Below are 20,660 nucleotides of genomic sequence, written 5' to 3'. Positions count from 1 at the left end.
CATCGGTTAGGGAGTTCCAGAGCCTGGGCGCAGCAACTTGAAAAGATCTGTCACCGTAAAACTTGAGATGCGATAAAAATGGAGGGCGTGAACATCCGATGACTATTCTTTATCATAAGAGAGTTAAGTTCAACAAAACAAAACTATAAGGCTGTAAACTATGTATAAAACTACTAACCCTGACAATTATGTAGGAGTCAAAGACTCCACCGGATTGGCCGCCATCTTTCTTGTGTTTCACAACAGTACTCTGCATCTGAATACAATATACGTAAATATCATAAGTTCACAAGTAGACGTGCGATGGAAAGAATTTCTACAGTTTTGCATTTTGGAGCAGATTAAGTAGCTTAAGCGCCACACGAAGTACATTAAAAGTCTGCGGAATTCTAGCCAGTGTAGCAGACGGTCACAAAAACATGAGGGGGAGGGGGTGAAAAAAACCAACCTAATCCCCTCCCCCACACAATTACTACGCAGATACAATGTTAGCTATGTTTCCACGAATCAGTTCAGGATGTTAAAGAAATGGGAGTTATTTTTTAGCGGGAGGCAGATTGATTAAGACAAAATTGGCTCACCTCCTCTGCAACAGAAATATAGTCCTTGTCGTCCGTAGGCAAGTCATGAACAACTGTTTCTTGTTGGCTTGAATAGGTGAAAGGCCCACCACCTGAAACAGAACAAAACAGAAGATAACAAAAACGATGAACATTACAGAAACAGGCTATGTCCACGCAAGTCCGTTTGAGATCGCACATGTTCCTAAATTTCAACTCAGCCAATAGCTACCACCTTCGTGTTTTAACCAATCAGAAGCTGAACCTAAGCCACACGGGACTTGTCTACAGGCTTTTTCGCGCTTTTCTCGCTTTGAACTCACGGTTTGGGTCAGCTGGTTTTAGTTTGCGGATTTAAAAAGGAAAAAAAACTCTTCAATTCAGCTTCTGGTTTTTTATTCGACAACCTCTATAAGTTTGTTTACAAAATTCACTTACCCAGTTCTGGTAAGCCAGAGAGTTTTTCTTTAACTGCCTTGAGGATTTTGTGTCTGTGACCAAACGCGTGGATTCCAATCTCTTTAAGTTCCTCATGGCCCATGTCGACAAGCACATCCCAGGAGATCTGGGTAACAAAACACACTGACAATCAGAAACAAAGGCAAATGCGTCCGACACCAATTGTACGCGGCACTTTCTAAGGGTTTCATAACATGGGCCTCGTTGGCCCGGTTATCCAAGTTGGCTCGCTTTGCTGAGGTGACTAATTATCTCGGTTGCACATGACGCGAGCCAGCCAGGAGCCGTCATGATTACCAAGAGACTGGAAGCAGTGCGCACGAGCTGTGTGTTACCCGCTGTCCCCTTGCTGGTTTGGTTCGGTGGGGTGTCCTGGCGAGAGTGATTACCAGGATCCCGGCTAACCGGCCTGGCTCGGTTGTCATCTAAACACAAAGTTAATTTTTGTTGAATGAAGATTCAGCTGTTAGGACATCATATTACAGAGAAATATTCTTTATCAGCGACAAATTCTTGCTTTTAATTTTTGACATGCCAAGATCTCGGCGAAGCGAACAACCTCGTCTAATATATTTAGCCCTTTTAAAAACTGTATTTTTTAGCCCCCAAATGCTACTTGCCTGTTCTTTTTCAAATATATCCTTAAGGTTATTGAGCTGAAGGCTGTCAAGGAATTCTCCTACATCAAGATCCAAGCCAGGGTGACCTAAAAAGATATTTCAATCGCAATAGTTAGACAGGGAATCATCCTCAAACTTCAATCATCGACCAAAAGCCTCGCGACAAATTTGCATTTGTGGGGCGCTTTTTTATTACACATGCCCAACCCCTTCCCTCCCCATACCCGACAAACAACGTTTACAGGTAAATCCAGAGTTTCAACATTAAGGGGTGGGGTGGGGTGGGGGGTGGGGCGGAGGTATGGATAATTACGAATATTACCTCACTGTCATAAGGAATTTTGTGCAGGATTGCATTTTCAAAGAATTTATTTTGCCGGGCATGTTGAAAAGTTTTAAGGTGCAAACGGAGGACTCTTAGTCCAACTACGTCGTAAGGCTGAGCACCTTGACTCAGTCCCAGTAAATACCTGGAAGGATAATTCTCGTGTCGCCAGCACCTTGCGCCTCTGAGATGGACCTCTTATTGACAGCTCCATCGCCTGAGCCTGCAGGGCTGTTGGCCAGCAGGCTGGCATTAGCTGGAGAGAGTGGTGAACTATTACTGCTGTTTGGAGTAGCAGGTGGTGACGTCACATTGGGAGTCGCGGGAGCAACGTATGCCATCATGGCGTCACTCAGTAAGCATTTCACATCTTCAGCCTGTCAATCAAAAACACATGTACATAATTACACAACAATATACCTGCTGTTAGTGTTGGAATCACAGTCAGAGTTAATAGAGACTTAAAGATTCGAAGACGAGAACGAATACGAGTGCTAAATTTGATTTTCAGACAGTTTTTTGTGTATTGTCAAAAAATAGATACCCTGGAATCGAATGCTTCATTGTAATTTCTTCACCAGAAATGTTTGCACTGTTATTCTTATTGGAGGAGGTTAAAACCTCTCCTGATCGCAAAATTATAAAGCGTCTAACATTTGCGATCATTTGACAACTCGTTTCCGCCACTACGACATCAGGGAGCTTTAGCAACGACGACGGCGACGGCAACGAGGACGTCAAAATGGTAAAACGTTTATTACGCAAAACAACAACTTTGCACGTGCATCATACTTTTTGGTACATTTCTTTACCGTCCTAGCACGACTACGACGAATCTCTTTTTCTCTCTCTAAACTTGAGTGCGGTCCTCAAGAATTCAACTCCAGGGAAATTCGCCTACACTTGCCTTTTTTAGCAAATTGGAATAAACGCGACAAAGATTGAAAAATTCAAAACTGACGTTTTCGCGGCCGTTGCCGTCGTCGATGCTAAAACTCCCTATTCTTGCTAAAACTCGTAATACAATGACGACGGCTATCACGTTTCCCGCCAAAATGACGTTGGTTCACGCGCGAGCTCTACTTAGTATTGAAAACATCTCGTACTCGTAGTCGTCCTCGTCGTAGAATCTAAAGCTCTCTAATGACAGAAACCACTGAATTCATCTCTGCCTCATAATTTACTAGATGAAACAATTTTTTACGATAACTGGTTCGTTATCAAATAAGCAAATTCGTAGCTTGAAAGTTTGTATTTTTTAGCTTATTCAAGAAAACCTAACAATTTAACTGCCTTTCAAATACCCACACACAAATAAATTCCACACAGTAAATCAGAAACAAGACCACTCGAACTGTCGCTTTTTAAACTTAATCTCTGTCATATAGACCTCTTTCGATTGAATGCTTTCTTTTCCTAACATATGTCATGTGACGCCTTTTTAGAAAACTGCTCCTTTCAAATCTGTCTCATTCAAGAGCATAATATGTACGCATAACGTATGAAAACACAAATCGCAAACTCCCTTGTGGATATCACACAACCTACAATAAAAATATACCTATGGTTTTCTATTAGCAGGGTTTAAGATTTTACCGTTGCAAGATCTAAAGCTGTCTGACCTTCCTGGTTCTTCATTGTGGGGTCTGCGCCATGGGCCAGCTGCAAATTGTTAAAGCAACCAAAATATTCTGTCAGCCCCATAATAACTGCGTACTGTAGGCATACCAAAAATATCAGGCTCAAATACGAAGGAAATGATTATGACCCCTACCTACTGTAGACAACAAAATTCAATGTTATGGTATGAACAATCATTTCTAATTATCATTTTTAACACAAAAATTCAACCCGAAGAAAACGCTGAAATTACTGGGAAAACATTTTTCTGGCATTTTAAAGGCATCTTTACCCTGCGAGCAGAGGTTTTTCTCTTGCATGGCTTTTAGCGTTTACGAAGTCATTCGCGCGGCTTGTCTGTCGCGTAGTTGGTGTTTTTACGCCCTGGGGCGTATAAAACAAACCAACTACGCGACAGACAAGCCAGACAAACGACTTTATTATCACTAAAACCATGCAAGAGAGAAACTCTGCTCGCAGGGTAAGGCACATGTTATGGATAGCCTTAATTTATTGCAATCAATACCGATAGAAAAACATGAAAATGCAACTTCATAAAGACAGTCTGTCACTTACCAAAAGAGCACAAAGCTGTGTTCTCTCTTTCTGGGAAGCTTCATGTAGAGGGGTAAACAACCAGCGATCAGTAGCATTGACATCAGTATTGTGCTTTATCAGAAGAGATGCAATGTCCACACATGCTGCAAGAATATAACCCAGGACTTGTTTTAGAACCACAACAAATGTAGACGACTATTATTCTATCCTCCTCAAGTAAAACATTGCCGTTAAAGAAACTTTTAGTTATGAGCTGTTCAATCGGCAAGCACACAGGCCACTAGCAATTAGGACTTGGACAATAATCACAGTTTAGTAAAGTGTGTTCGATTCACTGTTGCATAGGACTACAGCGCACATTCAAAGAAAATCCATCACTTACCTCTTCAGGTAAACTTCAACTGACTGACTAGAGCATGATTATGACTGTTTTATTTCCTGAGAAGTCTTTTATGCATCTGCACCCTGATTGGTTTGATTTTTGCTTCACGCATTCTTGGCAAGATTGTAAGACTTACCCCGTAAGATGAAGCATTATGTAATGGGATCAATCCACCCTTGTCCTGTGCATTCACATCAGCTCCACTTTCCAACATATATTCAGCCACTTCAAAATGATTATACCCAGCTGTGGAAGATTTAGCAAGGACATTAGAGAGTCATGTTTACGGCAAACGTTAGATTCAAGTAGAGAATTATTTTTTCAAAACAGCTTATAAGCGAATAAAAACAGTCCAACACAATTCTTATGGATAAAACTAACCTGAAACTACCAATTTTGTAAAATCATGAACGTAAACGACAAGTACGGGAAAACTTGGTCACGCGGTACAAATTGACGTTTGCCGTTAGTCGTAAACGCCACTCCTTTTAAAATAGTACGTGAGGCAACAGGACAACGTTTTTGTGTGACAGACGTGACAAGGCTATTTAATACTTGCGTGTTTTATCGCGATCGTCACTTAACATCATTGGTATTTTATTTCGCAGACAAAAAAAAACTGTTTAAAGGATTGGAATGTGAAGTTTGGCTGAAAAATTCTTAAACAATAATAATAATTGTCATGCTTGTCACGTAAGGGGTTACCATCTTCTCTTCTCTAACGTCTTAAAGCGTAAGGGCAGTGAAGACAGCGCGCGCAGATTGAAAACCGCGTTGACCAATGGCAGAGCAGCAAATCGGACGCCGGAGAGCATTTCTCATTAAACACTGCATTGTCTTTGCCAAATCTACTTCAGTAACCATGAGAGAGACTTTAACTATTGCCATTTCAGAAAGTGACACTTTTTGAGCATGACTAAATGCAATGAAAGCGTAATGCAGGGGGGCTGTTAGATACATAGTTGTTGTTTCAGTCAATATATAATGTACATAATACATAAGGCAAAAGTTGTATGTCCTTTAAGGCTGGCTGAGGGCCCTGGATACTATGCTAGAAAAACAGTACATGCAGTGAGGACAGTGAAGACGCTGCGCACAGACGCAGTTCAAATCCCAGACTACTTTTCCCATTCCCCTACTATTCATCGACAGGTTTGGAATATAGTTATTAGATTGAGTTTAACGTACTAGCAAGATGTAATGGAGTGGACCTCGACAGTTTATGTTTTCTGGAGTGGAGAGTTTCATGACCTGCACAAACAGAACCAAAACACGAAGATATGGGTTTACTTACGAGTTTCCAACTTCAATTTTATACGTTATGGCTAAAATATTTGTCACTTTCACTCAGTTTTAAATTCATGACCAAAATCCTTTGGTGTTACCATTCAGAGGTTAGCTGATGTTACTACAGCAATCCAGATGCTAAATGAGAGCAGTATTGTGTACATACCCTTGTTAAATTGCCCTTCTTTGCTGCATCAAGTAAAGCAGCATCACCTAGGGAAATGACAAGAAAAATAATCAGTTTTTGCTGGACTGGGGGCTGGTTTGATACTTGCTGAAAATCAGAAAGACTAATAACTGTTAACATTGCCACTGAAATGGAAACGCACAAACTTTAAAAAAAGAAACCTTTGGAAAATTTTGATTAGAGCTTGAGAGCTTGATTGATACTGCGTTCAAAAAATGAGCTTTGTGTACAATTTACCGTGCCGCAGGTCAACAACACACAGTTTTGAACACGAAAAAAGTTTCACTTCGTGTACATGTGGAGCATCTCATTTTGTTCAGCTGATGATGGTGTCCACCACAACGATAAAAAAAATACCTGTATTTGGCTCTAACATCCTGAAATACAAGTAGGCAATCAGACAAACCACCGTGCTGTATTTTTATATTTTGTCTTAAAAAAGGATTAAGTAAGAATCAATTTACACCCCGCTATAAGCGTAAAGGGATATAAGAATGTTTTTACCTCTTAGTAGGTCTGCCACATCAGTGTCTCCTTCTTTCACAAGATCCAATGGAGTCTGGCCATCACGAGTCTTCTTTTGAGAATCAGCTCCATGCTGTTACAAACAACAACAAAAAAAACAGAAGCTAATGTAACAACATCCTAAAGTAAAAAACATGAAACTTCCTTGTAACTAAATTACTTAAAATTATACAGAGGAACCTTCAGGTACAACCACCTCCGGAAAGCCACTTCGCACCATACGAGAGGACAGATCCAAAACACCAACATTTTCCCACTCAAAGCTTTACAACAGAATCTCTTGTAAACTAATATCTCTTGCAAGCGACTGTGACCACTTTTTGGGCAAGACGGTTTATAGTTTTACATTGTTTTTATCATCTTGTAAGTGACCACTTCATGCATGGTTTGCTCTCTTTTTTCACTGAATGTACAACACCAGAGTAAACGTACGAAGAACTTTCAAAGACAACTTGAAATCACACATTAATTAGAAACTGCATGTAATAAATTCTCTTCCAAAAAGTAAATGTAACAAAACCTCTTCCCAGAAAAGACCCCCTGTGGGTTGATTCTTGTAACTGACCACCTCCCCTAGGCGATCACTACCTTATTCTTCGCATTTTGGGTGGCTGCTTACAAGAGGTTTGACTGTAATTACTTAGTGGTGTTTTAGGGGTAGATCTACATGTAGGGGGAGGGTGCAAGGGGTGCCCTCCTCCCCCATCTCCCACTAAGATGACCTGTGGCTTGCTAATACAACTGGTATTCTGTATTAAAATTTGTTTATGTCACCTGTCAGTTACGCCCTTCCTTAGTGGCGTACCCCCTCCCAAAAAAAATCCAGGATCCACCCCTGGGTTTGGTTCAGAAATTAATGATAACTATAGCACATGACATCTCAACAGAACAACCAGTCAAAAAGGTCAACAGTAAATAAGGTAAGGCAGTTGATAGAGTGCCTGTCTGCAAGGCAAGAGGTTGCTATTTCAATTTCCAAGCTAATTCAAAGGGAACAGATGGCAAATTTTTGCTGCTTGAAATATCTGTAGTTCTAACTGTTCATCAATAGGATGCCTAAAGTATGTGCAATTCCACAAAAGGTTTCAGCTTTGTTAAATCCTATACCAATAAATTTTGTAGAACATTTTAGGAGGAGCCACCCACAATGTGAGCAGAATGTGAGAAAGCTAGTTATTGTTACTTGTGCTACATGTACCTTGTACCTTCCTAATCCTCTTTATTTATCGTAGTAACTAAAACAAGGAATGACCTACAATGATCTACAATGACCTTAACAATGATCTACAATGAGCTACTATGAGCTGCTACGAGCTAAAATGAGTTAAAATAAGCCCTAAAATGGGCTACAAAATGACAGACAATGATGTTTGTCATGTGTCACGCTTGGACGTGACACTAGGCTCATGGTATTAAATTGCCAAGCACATTTTGAAAAGGCAAAACAAAAATAAAGCCTGATCTCAGGTAACTTGAGAAACTTGAAAATAAATTATTGTGATGGCGTTTTCACCAGTAACACTATTATACCCTGTATTGACGGAAGTCATCCAGGCACTCCCTTAGTTGGCCTAGATGGGTATGGGCTGCTGAGCAGGATATGGATTTTACTATTTAGCATTACAAACAGAGCATCTTGTTGGACCGGAAGCCACTTGAAGGGTCTTATGATGTCTTATACAGGCCAGGGTACTTAAATAAACAATTTTTCTCTTAAACAGGGTCAGAATTTGAAGGCCTCGTTTGTTCATCTATACCCAAACGTCCCTTGAAGATCCCCCAGGATCGACTGTTGGGGTGACTGTGTTTGTTTAATTTGTTTGAAAAAAGGACAACACAAAACACAACTAACAGGAAAGGTTGCAAAGGATGGTTTGGACAAAAGTCACAGTACTGTGACAATACACTGGATTCACGCAGGCGCAGGTGCATTTTTATCTCATGTGATGACTGGAACCAGTTTTGTGATGTGCACTTGATAAAGTGGACAAAAAACACAATACAATTTTCTTTGTGATTTATTTAATTAATTTTAAACCATAACAAGCTGAAACAAATATTAATACGAAGTAACCACCATTAAAAACAAATCACTGTTCATTTTTGTGCACATCTTCAGCATGGTAGCAGAAACTCCTTACGCTTATATTAACATACTCCTGGAATCTTAAGTAAGTCACACCAACTACTGACTTGTTGTAGACTGGGTCAGTTGTACATTGGCGTAAGATAAATCAAACCACGCTAACAATTAATAATGTAACCTCACTAACACAACGCAGGATAGTCAAATTTGCACCTCGATGACCACTTTGGCAAAATAGCCTCCTCCGAGGAACGTTGCACTTAAGTTTACGAATTTATGGATACAACGCAACCTACTTATCTTGAATTCCGTTAGATCCATAAAAACGCGTAACAGCACCATTTTCGATACAGAATACATTTTACAGTGGGCTGGTTAATTTCTTTTTGGTAAATAGACTTTTTATGTGCGTGTCATTAAATACGTTACATTAGGTGTTTTTGTCATTTAACACAGGAAAATAATCCAAAGGTTTTTTTGCGATTTTTTTTTTCATTATCATCATACATGCATTATTACACTGTCAAATTTATCTCCAAGAGTAATAATTAGAGATGCTGTCATCATTTGGGCTGTCATCCAGTAGACTAAACGCGTTATGTTTATGCACACATGTCCCCTGATCTTTTTTTTTTGTCTTTTTCTAAACTCTTCATTTTAGCTTATTACAGGGATCTTAGGCGTATTTTCAGGTCCCCCCGTTCGGTCATTATACGTCATTGTAGATTAATATTATTGTAGATCATTGTAGGTCATTCCTTGTTTTAGTAACTACGCTTTATTTATTTTATTTTCTTTCCCTACTTTAGAACATTGTGTAATTATTATGACTATTACTGCACTGTTATTCACTGACAATAGACTCGCTTATTGTGGGTAACACAATTTCAGATTATAAGAAATCATCAGTTAACAAAGCAAAATTGACTGGTTTGTGAGCTGGTAACTTTGCTACTATTCAACAGGTTTGGATTTCAAAATTTGCCTTAGTACCCAAAAGTTATTGGGCCTTGTGAAAAACTTGAGGGACTTAAGGCTGGTAGCTTGCAAAACGATATGTGGACAATGCAACCATTTGAAGAAGGTTGACTGTTCCAATTGTTTTGAAAAGAAACAAAAAATGCTCTTTTAAACACTACAACTGAATACTGTATCTGACCTACCTTAAGCAGAAGTCTGCAGATAAACTTTCCTTTTGCTGAGGCTTCGTGAAGAGGAGTAAACTTCCACAAATCTGCTACAGTGTACATTCACCACACCACCATGCTGAAATAGTATTACAAGACATTAACAATCTCAGGGACCGCGCAGAGGGAGGGGCTGGGGGGGCTTTAGCCCCCCCACTTTTTTGCAAGAATAAAAATAAATTTAACAAAAATAATTTAACAAAAGTAACGGAGTGAAAAATAGCAAAAAATCGTTAATTCGAAAGTGACCAGAGTTACTGGCAAAGACAAACGAGCAGATAAATAGACAGAATGAAGCATTAGTCGTTACAATTGTAAAATATTTTTTCGCTTCTAACCTAGCAGAGGTAAACGTCTTTTAAATGGCTTCTTTTTCCTGCGAACCTCTCAGGAAAACGCGTTGTTTCGTATTGGTCAATTTCGATCCGAAGTAATAACTGGGTTTAGTTTAGTGGGCGATTCTCACACATTATGAGTTTCAACCTTGATTTTTGGAAGATCATGAAGTTATTGTTTCTCTTGTTATTGTGCGTCCTGATTTTAGCTCGATCAGCGCGAAGTCCGTCTTTTTATGTCAGGCTTCACGGCTCGTTGAGCATTCCAATTGCAAGTTTTGTTGAACGCGGTCTGTTTTTAAAAACATTTTGTCATCGAAAGTACTTAAACCGCAGAATTGTGTATAGCTCTGGTCATCAAGGAACATTCAATCCGGCGGTTATTACGAACAAAGAAGTGCATGGTACACGGCAACATAAATACGAACGACGAGACTTCACATACCACTAGTAATGCAAAGAAGAGATCTCTTAAAATTTCTGATTACTTTTCCAAACAAAATGGAAAACCTTCTTTATCTGGTGAGTAAACTCTCCATAATTTTTGCTACTTTTTTCTGAATCTATAATTGAATTTTAATTCACTAAATTATTTTCAGTTACTGTTTTGTTTTGCCGTGTAAATATTTTGAATGAATAATTAAACAATTATTGAACTTGGCTTTCGTATGATATGAAGATATACAGATCTCGGAGGGTGTTATCCACCGGGCTCAGGCCTTAGGCTTTGGCGGATAACCCCCTCGATCTGCATAACTCTTCATATCATACTCAGCCTCGTGCAATAATTGCTCAGTAATTATACAGCCTTGAGTTCAAGGCAGCTCAAGCAAAATCGTTGGATTTCTGGCTTATTTATAGTAATAAGAGGGTCTCAATGGGGTGGTGGCTTTTACGGTTATCGGCTAAAATTTTGGCCCTTTTACGGCTATCGGTTAATTTTTTTCAGTTACGGTTAACAAAAAAGTTAAAAATTAATTTCTTTTGTTTCAAAAAGTTAAATATTAATTAACCTGTATTTTTTGTATCTTTAAAGCAAAATAAAGGCCTTCGGATGATCTCAGGATAAAATAAGCTATTCTATTGAAAAATTTTCACATTTGATAGATCAATATACTTTTATAAAGTATTCCACTTCTAATATTATTTTACACATAGAAATGCCAACAGTAAGCAGACACGCGAACGCCCAACTCAAGGCCGGGGCGCGACATTCCACACTAGAGACGGCTTATTCGTGTGAGACGGGTTATCCGTTTGATGATTCGCGTCAGATAGGTAATACGTCTCAATTTGAAAATGGAATAGTTTTAATATTGAAATGAACAATCCCCCTGACTTTATCCGTCAATTTTGAAAGACGGAAGATGGATTATCCGTTACAGGTAGCCTGTGTACAGCCGCAACCTCCCCGCAGAAAAAATCGGAGAAGGGGTGTCTAAAGCTGTGGAGGAGGGGGCGACTGTACACAGGCTAGTCTGGATAATCCCTTTCTAGCTCTCGTGTGAAAAAGGCCAATAACAAAATTTCCGTGTCCAGTGTTTTTAATGATAGCGAAGGACTGTACAAAACGACTGCCTGTCGTTGCCTTGTCGGTAGACCTCATTATTCCGCGCGGCTAATGCGTTTCTGGTCACGTGGTCCGAGCGAGTTCGCCACCGAAATGCCTTGACCGAGATTGCGTGGCAAGACGCCGTACATGCAGGAACTAGGCATGGCAATGTCTACCGTAGCGTCAGAGAAAAACAGGAAAATGTTGTTTATCGGCAACGTGTTTTACAAACAGCTCTGCGTGTTGTTTCACTAGTGTTTCGAGAGCGCGACGTTCTGAAAATCGCAAATATTAATTCCCAGGAAGAAGCCCCCTTTCGCTATAGGAAAAATTAGTTTCCCGAGATAGCGGCGGAAATGGAGCCTAGGTCTTGGTCATTACCTAAAAGGCTTTTCGCCTAACGTGCGTACGGAGTCAAAGTAGCCGGAAAATAAAAAACGCAACCATAAGCGAGTTAAGCACCTCCCTTAAAATTAACAAATCTAGGGAACAATTACTTTTACGGTTAACTCTTTTTTACCCAATTTACGGCTAACGGTTAAAATTTTTCAATTTTTACGGCTATCGACTAAATTTTTGGCCGTTTTACGCCTATCGGTTAACCCCATTGAGACCCTCTAATAAAAGGTTGATATCAGTAGTATAACATAACAATCTATGATATTTCAATTTAGTGATGGTGAATTTTCAGACCCGATAGCAACATCACTGAAGATGTGGAAAAAATCAATAGTTTTATCGTTATTCACATTCTCCGTCACTTTAGAGAAATTGAATAGAAATCCACAAGCATGCCCCCCCCCCGCCCCCCCCCCCCCAAAAATTTTCCTTCACGCATTCTTCTTTAGCCCCCCCACTCGAAAACGTGCTGCGCGGTCCCTGAATCTGCACTACACATTGAACTAAAACATGGATTAAAACAAGAATCAATCAAACCTGGCAAAACATTTCACCTTATTAGAAAATCATATTACTTTCAGGTAAAACTGTCATTATTTTACATAAGATGAGTATTAAAACTTGCGCACCTGAATTATAAAATCATCATGGTGTCATATTAAATAAGTCTTACTGGTCTAAAATGCCACCTGTCTCCTTGTCCCCTCCCACCCCCCCCCCCCCTTCATGGGGAGCCAGGCTTCCTGTTGGAGGGGGTGGGGTAAAGAGATGGATGACATTTCAGACTAAGTCTTTTATGCAACAGCTACAACCAAAACATTCTCTAAGATGTGTTACCTTGACAAGAAGTTCAGCGACTTCATAATGACCATAAGAGCAAGCATTATGGAGAGGGACCAATCCTCTAACAGAAATAGAAACCAAAGAAAATACACAAAATTTAACCACCTTGTGCAACTGACAGTGCTAATACTTCATAAGGAATAGGCCCAAAATTCTGCATTATTGAGAAAAGCACCATAGAAATTATGGTGCCTTAAGGTTTGGTGCATTTATGTTACAGAGAGTCCACTACAGTGTACAATAAAACAGGTTCCTGTAAGTTATGTTTCTCTGTGCTTTTGAAGTACTTGACTGCAGTGACTGCGGGGTGGGAGGGGCTGGTACGGCTATAGCCCTAAGACTTTTTGCTGGGATTTTATTTTCTAGGGCTCCAGTTGACACGGAAAAAGTTCTCGTGGAATTATTGGACTTTCCCCTAAAAGGTGGACGGTTAGAGCCAGTTGTTTTCGACAATTTCTAGAGAACTTATACAGTTCTTATAGGAGAGTGGGATATTTGCTTGTCCGAACGATTCCATTCCCACACCCATAATCTATCTAAGGATCTTCAGGGTACTAAGGTGACTGCTGTCAGTGGACAAGGCCTGGCATTGGCAAATCTAACAAAGGAGATGCTCACAAAAATGCCCAGTGATCAGAGCTTTGACTATTTCTATGCTAATATTTCCCGCAAGAGAGAAGGCCTGCTTGGTAAACCAACGCTTCCAAGAAAGCGATGCACTTCAGCCAGACTGGAGGTTGGTGCTGGTGCACCAAGCTACCCCCAAACTGCCAAAGATTGCTTTAGAAAGGTCTATTGTGAGGATATTGATCTTATTGTTAGTGCTATCTATCAGGAAAGCTTCAGCTCCACGCCCAGATGGAGACCCTCTTGGTTAAAGCTGCTAATGATGACAACTATGAGGCAGAGTTCAAGTTTCTTGAAGCATCATACAGAGAATGTGTTGATATAGGGGTGCTACCTGGGCATGCAACTAAGTATTTTGGAAGTTATGTTATAGGAGAAGATAGCATGTTTTGACGAAATCCTGTTGGCGGTGTCAAAGTTTCCAAAACCAAAAGAGATGTTAATTCAGGAAGCCCAAACTATCTGTACGCTGCCTGCTCCATGTAAATCCTGCAACCAGCACTGCTGGCGAGCGTTCATTCTCATCTGCACGGCGTCTGAAGACATGGCTTCTATCCAGGATGGGTGACCTAGCATTGTTGAACTAAGTCACAAGTGGAGAACAGACAGTGTCTCTATAGCTACACAGGAGTTTGTTTCCTGCAATAAGAATCGCAAGGGAAGCTTCGGCACTTCCAGTAACTTGAAAAAGTAGCAACATCAGGAGGTTTATTTAACATATTGGCTATACTGGGTAGTATAACACGTGTGGATGTTTTTGTTATATTTGTGGAGGTGGTAAATAAGATGGCGCGTAAATGCAAGATAAATGGCGAAACACCGACCTGAATGTTTTGTTATATTGGCCAGAGGTTTTAGCCCTACCACCTTAAAATGGTCTCCGCGGTGCCTGGACTGAAACTGTTATTTTATGGGTGCCAATAGACCTCTTTAGCTTGTATGTTTTGTTTTCCCAAAACAGGTCATGTGATACATGTAACACTCTAGAGAACTAGTGTTTCTTTCAAATTTCTTTTTATTCACATGCATATGTACACACAATTTATGAAAAGACAAGGGTCAAGTTCCCCTAGGACCTCTATTAGGAAAATAAACCATACAAGCTAAAGAGGTCTATTATCATACCATGGGGTGCAGGTACATTCTGACAACTAATCATTATGAGAAAAAAAATAGCCATATCACCTAAAAGACAGCCTTGTGAACACCACAAAGATGATGTATAATGTCAAGTGCATACAGTGAAAAATACATGTAATGTGTTGCAGCTACAGCCGTGAGTGGTCATTTGTGATTGTAAAGGTTTTATATTGATTTTAGTCAATTTACCCTTTGTCCTTGGCATACACACCAGCTCCATTCTGCAGCAGATATTCCACTACTGTAACTCTGTTGTAACCAGCAGCAAAATGAAGAGTGGTGCTGTGTCTTCCTTCAAGATCTCTGCAGTTTACAGTCTGGGGTTTACATGGTGATTTTAATGGCGGAACACAAAGCTCTTTCTATTCCACCATTCATGATTAGTACCCATTCGAATTAATTTTATCTACGAAAATATCATAAATGGATTTCATTACACTTACCTTAGCTAATCGAGCTACAACGGTGTGTTGAAAACGTTTAACGTCCTGAAGCTGTTTGTCTACAACCATGCATTAAAGAAGGATCTGATGACTCCATTTTGTAATTTGACCGCCTTTTTCACAGGGGTCTTCCCTGCGCTCTTCCAAGTCTCTTCCAAAATACCGTCACGCATTGCCTTGCTTACTAAAAATATTTCAACTAATATCTAATTTTGACCACTGGTTAAGAGAATCAGTGGACATTCATCACTGATCTTTAAATAAGAGAGTTTTGCGTTGACTTGCCGGAAGTCAAAACTAACTTAACCCGAAGTTGATCATACTCCACTCCACAACGTCATTCCACAGCTTTCGAGTAAAGCGGAAGCCTTCCATCTAGGGAAACACTTAACTTCCGGTCATGCTATCCGGGATTATCAGCGTCTTTGTTACTTAACTGAAGAGGCTGGTTTCTTAAGCTCACTAATGTGTTTTGTGAACCACGCCTGGCTGGAATAGTGATCAAGCAGATGGCGAGACCAATCATATTTGAGCACACACTTCCCATTCAGATAAAAAATGAAGGTGTCTACCTTTAGTTTGGCAAATTGGCTGCGTGGCAAGAGTTTCCTTGAAACAGGGCAAGCACAGTTAGGGCGCGGGTAGAGAAAAAATGTAGCATGCACGCAGACGTCAGGAGCCCGTGAATAAGGCGATTCTCGTCCCCAGAGCCCGTCGTTTCTTGGTCACGTGGTCTTTACGCATATGAAAATCGAGAAACCGTAAACGTCATTAACACGTCAAAATTTTAAGTTCTGTAAGTTTGCTAACTGATTTTTGGACGTTGAAGATTGTCTAAGTTTGTGCCACGAAATGAATCCAAAAAATAAACTGATCTGTGAAAACGACATGACGCGAGCACTCGCTTGAAATTGGCTAACTCCGTACGTACGTAGTTACCGGCTCCTGGAGAGGTCACTTTTTCTGCACATATGAACCAAATTAAAGGGGGTTGGGGGCGGCTGCTTTTAAAATGGTCGTAGGGCTACTGTCTCTACAACTTTCGCGCTTCTTTCACACGGGAACCGTGTTTGATTCGCCGGCTCTATCGAATAATTGGCATAAACGTCTTATAATTTATTACCGTTTTTTTTTTGCATAAACATTTCATCAGTTAGTGATGTGAACTCGAGGTTGGAAAGCCTGTGTCAACGACTGACTGCAAGTCCAAAATTCGTCAGTTCTTTTTTTTAACACTTCAGTTTACCAATTGACTTCATTTCCTTATTCTTTATTTTTTTGTTCATTGTGTTTCGCTTGGGTTTGGATTCATGTCAGCTATACAATTACAATGAAAAACACTGAGTCCTATCTGGTTACACTGCTTCGCAAACCGCACCCATAATCACATGATTTCAGGGAGCCATCGCTTACAGCTCTAGATTCACCATGGATGTTCAACAGCTCTTTAAAGTTCTTAAGAAGGAAGCTGAATGCCCACTCTGTTTGGAGACAGTCAATAATCCCAAGACTTTGCCATGTATTCACTCATTCTGCCTCGAGTGTCTTGACAAACACGCAAATTTTGCAAGGAGACAGCTCCAAGCGAAAATCAAATGTCCGGTTTGTCAGACATCATTTCAAATTCCTGAAGGCGACTCGTTCAAGAATTTGCCTGCATCTTATCATCTCAACCGATTGGTGGATGTTCTCGCTCTAAAAGATGGTGGCAAACAGACCCAGAAATGCAGCAGTTGTGATGAGAACAACACTGCTTCCTCTTACTGTTTCGTCTGCCAAATACTCCTCTGCTCTGTTTGTTTTGAAGCTCATCAGCGCCTGAAGACCACAAGAGGTCATCGCAATGTTGTGATAGAGAAATTAAATGTGCAAGATGTTCAAGAGTTGATCCACAGACCCGCCATGTGTTCACAGCAATATCACGAAAATCAGCCGCTGGAATTTTATTGCGAAGAATGTAAAGTTCTTATTTGCCACAAGTGCAGTGTAGTTAGCCATAATCGACACACCATGACAGACACTCAGAAAGCGGCACAAGTACAGAAGATGCAAATGAAGGACGCTTTGGAGAAAGTGAAAGCCGAAACTGTTATTTACGACAACGAAATTAGGAAACAAACGGAGCTAATGGACAAAACCAAAAATGAGATTTTGTCAGCAGAAAAGAAGATGGCAGATACCGTGGAGGAACGTATCCATGAATTACGGGAACATGAGAGGGTCATGAAAGCCAAATTTGCTGAAATTTATGAAGCGCAACAAAAACATCACGCGACACAACTAGAAAACTTTGAGTTGGTTCTGACTCAACTGCAAAGCTGCATTGAGCGAGGTGAAAGTGCACTAGAAAGAAACGTCAGCGCTGAGATTCTTCAAACAAATCAGATCATTGTTGGACGCTGTGAAGAACTTTTGAATGTAACAAAACCTGGCATTTATAACGCACCACACCTACATTATATAATCGAAAATCAACTGACTTCGGGTTTTGATCGAATTGTGGTGAGTAGCACAGATCCTTTGCTTTCGTTAGCGGAAGTGGACAATCATGAACCTGTAGGAGAAAAAACTGTGGCAAATTTCATCATTGTAACAAGAGATTCAGGTGGAAAGCAGTGTTATCATGAAGATGATCAAGTAAAAGTCAATATTTTAACTCCAGCAGATGATCAACTGGAAACAGAGATAAAAGACACCAAAGACGGCAAGTACACAGTAACATACACACCACAGTGTGTTGGACAACATAGAGTAGAAATCCAAGTGAATGGACAGCTGCTGACTGGTAGTCCCTGGTTCGTGCAGGTGATTCCGCATCAGTATCAATTTGCGTTTCAATTTGGATCACAAGGGAAAAAGAAGGGGAAGTTTGACGGGCCTTCGAGTATTGCTGTGAATGATAAAAGCAGGACGCTTGCTGTTGCTGATGTAAACAATAGGAGAGTTCAAATGTTTGGCTTTGATGGGAGTTTCCTCAGAGAGATAGCACTGAAGGCTGAAACGTGTTCGGTGGTTTTTACCGAGTCTGGTGACCTCCTTAGCAATGTCGATATGGAGTACCATAAACTTCTTTTGTACACTGAGGGTGGTCAATTCATTCGATACATCAGCGATGAACATGTCAAGATACCGTGGTACATATTTGTTGGGAGTGATGGTCGCATAATCACATGTGACAAGGAAGACAAAACAATCAAAGTTCTCAGCCCTAATGGGAAAAACTTACTTCAGTCGTTCAGTGCTCCTGGTTGTGATGCAGAGCCATGGTGTGCTGTTTATCAGCAAGACAAATTTTTTGTGTCTTATCCAGAAGCTTACCGTGTCATGGTATTTAACAATGCAGGGGAGTATCTATATGACATTGGCAGTGAGGGATCTGGTAACGGGCAGTTGCGGTTTCCCATCGGTCTCGCTATTGACAAGTTTAACCGTTTGATCGTCTGTGATGCGGATAGAGTGCAACTGTTCACACTTGACGGAAAATATGTCGCTAAGGTAGCCGGGAGTTTTTTTGGCCATCATAGTTATCTTGCTGGTTGTGCTTTGTCTAATACTGGAGATTTGTTTGTTACAGATTTCAACAAACACTGTATTTATGTTTTCAAGTAGTAAGCGCTGTGTGCAAATTTAACACTTTCTGAACAGCGATCTTAAAAATACTGTTTCTCAGGTATTGATTTAGAGTTGATTATTGTTAATACTCTTGATTAATCCAGTTTTGTGGCTGAGAGTCAAAAGTTGAACTGAACATATGTACATATACATGCCGTGAGCTGATTATATTTTACCCTGACGTTTCATTTCGCTGTAAATTTATTGTGTTTTGCCGTTGCTCTTGTGGACCACCGTGGGATAATCAATTTGTTAATACTGATTTTCTCCGCTAAGAAAATACCTTGAAAAGTGGACTCTACTAGGAGGGAGATACTGATTTAATTGATTAGACAGGGAAATAGACCTTTTTTTGAACGGTAAGAGAGAGAGAGCGAATACGCAGAATCGTGTTTTTTGGCGAATGAGAAAATTGACATGAGCGTCGCACAGAAAAGTCGAAAAATTTACAGAGACGTTTATCGTTTATGCAGTAAATGTAACATGAAGCCCCAGGAGGGGTAGGCTTAGGTAGCCTGTCCCAATGTATGCTCGGTTGTATCTTTAAAGCCTTATTCATGAATGAAAGCGCACTAATTTTAAGATACAAACAAAAGCTGTTCATGGCTGGAACCTTACTAATTTGTGGTAGTTTGCCATCATATTTTTTCTTAGCATCGCGCAGATTGGTCCCTGTTTTCAAGGCCCTATTCGTAGCTAGACTTTTGTCATGATAAGACCAGGTAGCTTATGATACAACTATATCTGTTGGTCGAGATTTGAGACACTGACTGGCTATAAAAGTTCTGCTATTTCACACCTGGTCATTATTCGTGTAGCTTGCACGAAAGCAAACAGTTACAGTAATTTTGTTACCCATCCTCCCCTCCCTTTGGAGGAGTTTTGTTGTGTTATGTATATATAAAGTTTGGGAGGTCACTCTTTGTGGTGGGCGTAAGTCTGCGTTGCCACTTCCCACGAACTTTTGGCATTGCTTGTATCTTGCCATCTTATTCATTTGCCAATACTATTGTCCTACCCCATGGTGGTGGGGTGTTTTTGTTGTGCGCATAACCTGAAGTCGCTAGAACCTGCCACAGGGTTGTGTCCCCCCCCCCCCCCCTCCTTATTACGACATCTTGTAGCTGTTGCCTTATTTGACTGCGTGCGCTATTTAGTTGCGTTGCCATTTCATGCGTATCTTAAGCGGAATAGTGACATTAATAGTAATAAGCGCCGCAATGTTTCTTTTTTTTAAAAAAAGCATTGATGGTTAGTTAAAGAAAAAATTAGACGAAGGCAATAATAAATAAGCAACTGTCGAAGCTTGTGGCAATTGTCGGCTTTTTGCAGTATACGTTTCCTTGGAACCGTCAGTTTTGTTGCAAGCTATAAGCTTGTAACCATGCGACCGCAAAGTAGTCATCCAACGCAGATAAGGATGTTGCAGTGCCTGTAGCATGTTACCAACGGTACCCCCGAGCTCTTTCGTGAGGTCGCTGGTGTGGTGAGCTTATAACAAGCAGCAAGACCCGAAACGTGCTCTCGCTAACATGTGTCGAAGGTTTGATTTAAACGATACCTTCCATGATGTAGCTATAGGTCGCACGCAAAAAGTTGACGGAGTTGAACGTCCTTGATATTAACAATACATGATTTAAATCTACTTTCAAACAAACAGCCACAGAGACAAACGTTGCTCTAGCATTTTGATATTGGTATAAAAAAGGCTCGTTTATAACATGGAGTTAAATAAAATAGTTGATATATTTACAGACCTACATGTACAAATAAAGCAAAGGGACAGATAAGTGATAAACAAACTACGGTAAAGGAACAGCGTTAACTTTGGAAAAGTAGATTGTCTAAATAAAAGGTGACAGGTGTCACTGTTGTAAGAAATCCCCAACAGTCAAGGCCAAACTGAACACAGA

At 40.3% G+C, this 20,660-nt stretch overlaps 3 protein-coding genes and 1 long non-coding RNA gene across 4 annotated transcripts in view; 1 reads left to right on the top strand and 3 right to left on the bottom strand.

Annotated features, from left to right (window-relative positions):
- LOC140932835 (poly [ADP-ribose] polymerase tankyrase-2-like) overlaps positions 1 to 4,794 on the bottom strand; it is a 7,744-nt gene extending 2,950 nt beyond the window's left edge. Inside the window, exons 1-8 of the mRNA XM_073382340.1 lie at positions 4,767 to 4,794; positions 4,161 to 4,285; positions 3,561 to 3,626; positions 2,110 to 2,341; positions 1,640 to 1,725; positions 999 to 1,125; positions 582 to 673; positions 179 to 256 (exon numbers count right to left, since the gene is read on the bottom strand). Coding sequence (XP_073238441.1) covers positions 179 to 256; positions 582 to 673; positions 999 to 1,125; positions 1,640 to 1,725; positions 2,110 to 2,341; positions 3,561 to 3,626; positions 4,161 to 4,285; positions 4,767 to 4,794 — 834 coding nt within the window. The remainder of the gene's footprint in view (positions 1 to 178; positions 257 to 581; positions 674 to 998; positions 1,126 to 1,639; positions 1,726 to 2,109; positions 2,342 to 3,560; positions 3,627 to 4,160; positions 4,286 to 4,766) is intronic.
- LOC140932685 (poly [ADP-ribose] polymerase tankyrase-2-like) overlaps positions 1 to 20,660 on the bottom strand; it is a 64,753-nt gene that overhangs the window by 8,555 nt on the left and 35,538 nt on the right. The gene's annotated exons all lie outside the window — the stretch shown is intronic.
- LOC140932692 (uncharacterized) lies at positions 5,730 to 6,598 on the bottom strand. The gene is made up of 3 exons (XR_012164986.1): positions 6,503 to 6,598; positions 5,978 to 6,024; positions 5,730 to 5,775 (listed from the first exon to the last, which is right to left on the bottom strand). It is a non-coding gene; the product is annotated as an uncharacterized lncRNA (long non-coding RNA).
- On the top strand, positions 16,562 to 18,744 carry LOC140932834 (E3 ubiquitin-protein ligase TRIM45-like). The gene has a single exon (XM_073382339.1). It carries the CDS (start codon positions 16,564 to 16,566, stop codon positions 18,742 to 18,744), a length of 2,181 nt encoding a protein of 726 aa, XP_073238440.1. The 5' UTR covers positions 16,562 to 16,563.

Source organism: Porites lutea, chromosome 4, assembly GCF_958299795.1.
Source record: "Porites lutea chromosome 4, jaPorLute2.1, whole genome shotgun sequence".
NCBI classification, from domain to species: domain Eukaryota; kingdom Metazoa; phylum Cnidaria; class Anthozoa; order Scleractinia; family Poritidae; genus Porites; species Porites lutea.
Note: the sequence above shows the minus strand (reverse complement) of the source record. Positions and strands in the feature narration are given on the sequence as shown.

Excerpts from the sequence above, each read along its gene's own strand:
- LOC140932834 (XM_073382339.1), top strand. The coding sequence starts at position 16,564 with ATGGATGTTCAACAGCTCTTTAAAGTTCTTAAGAAGGAAGCTGAATGC.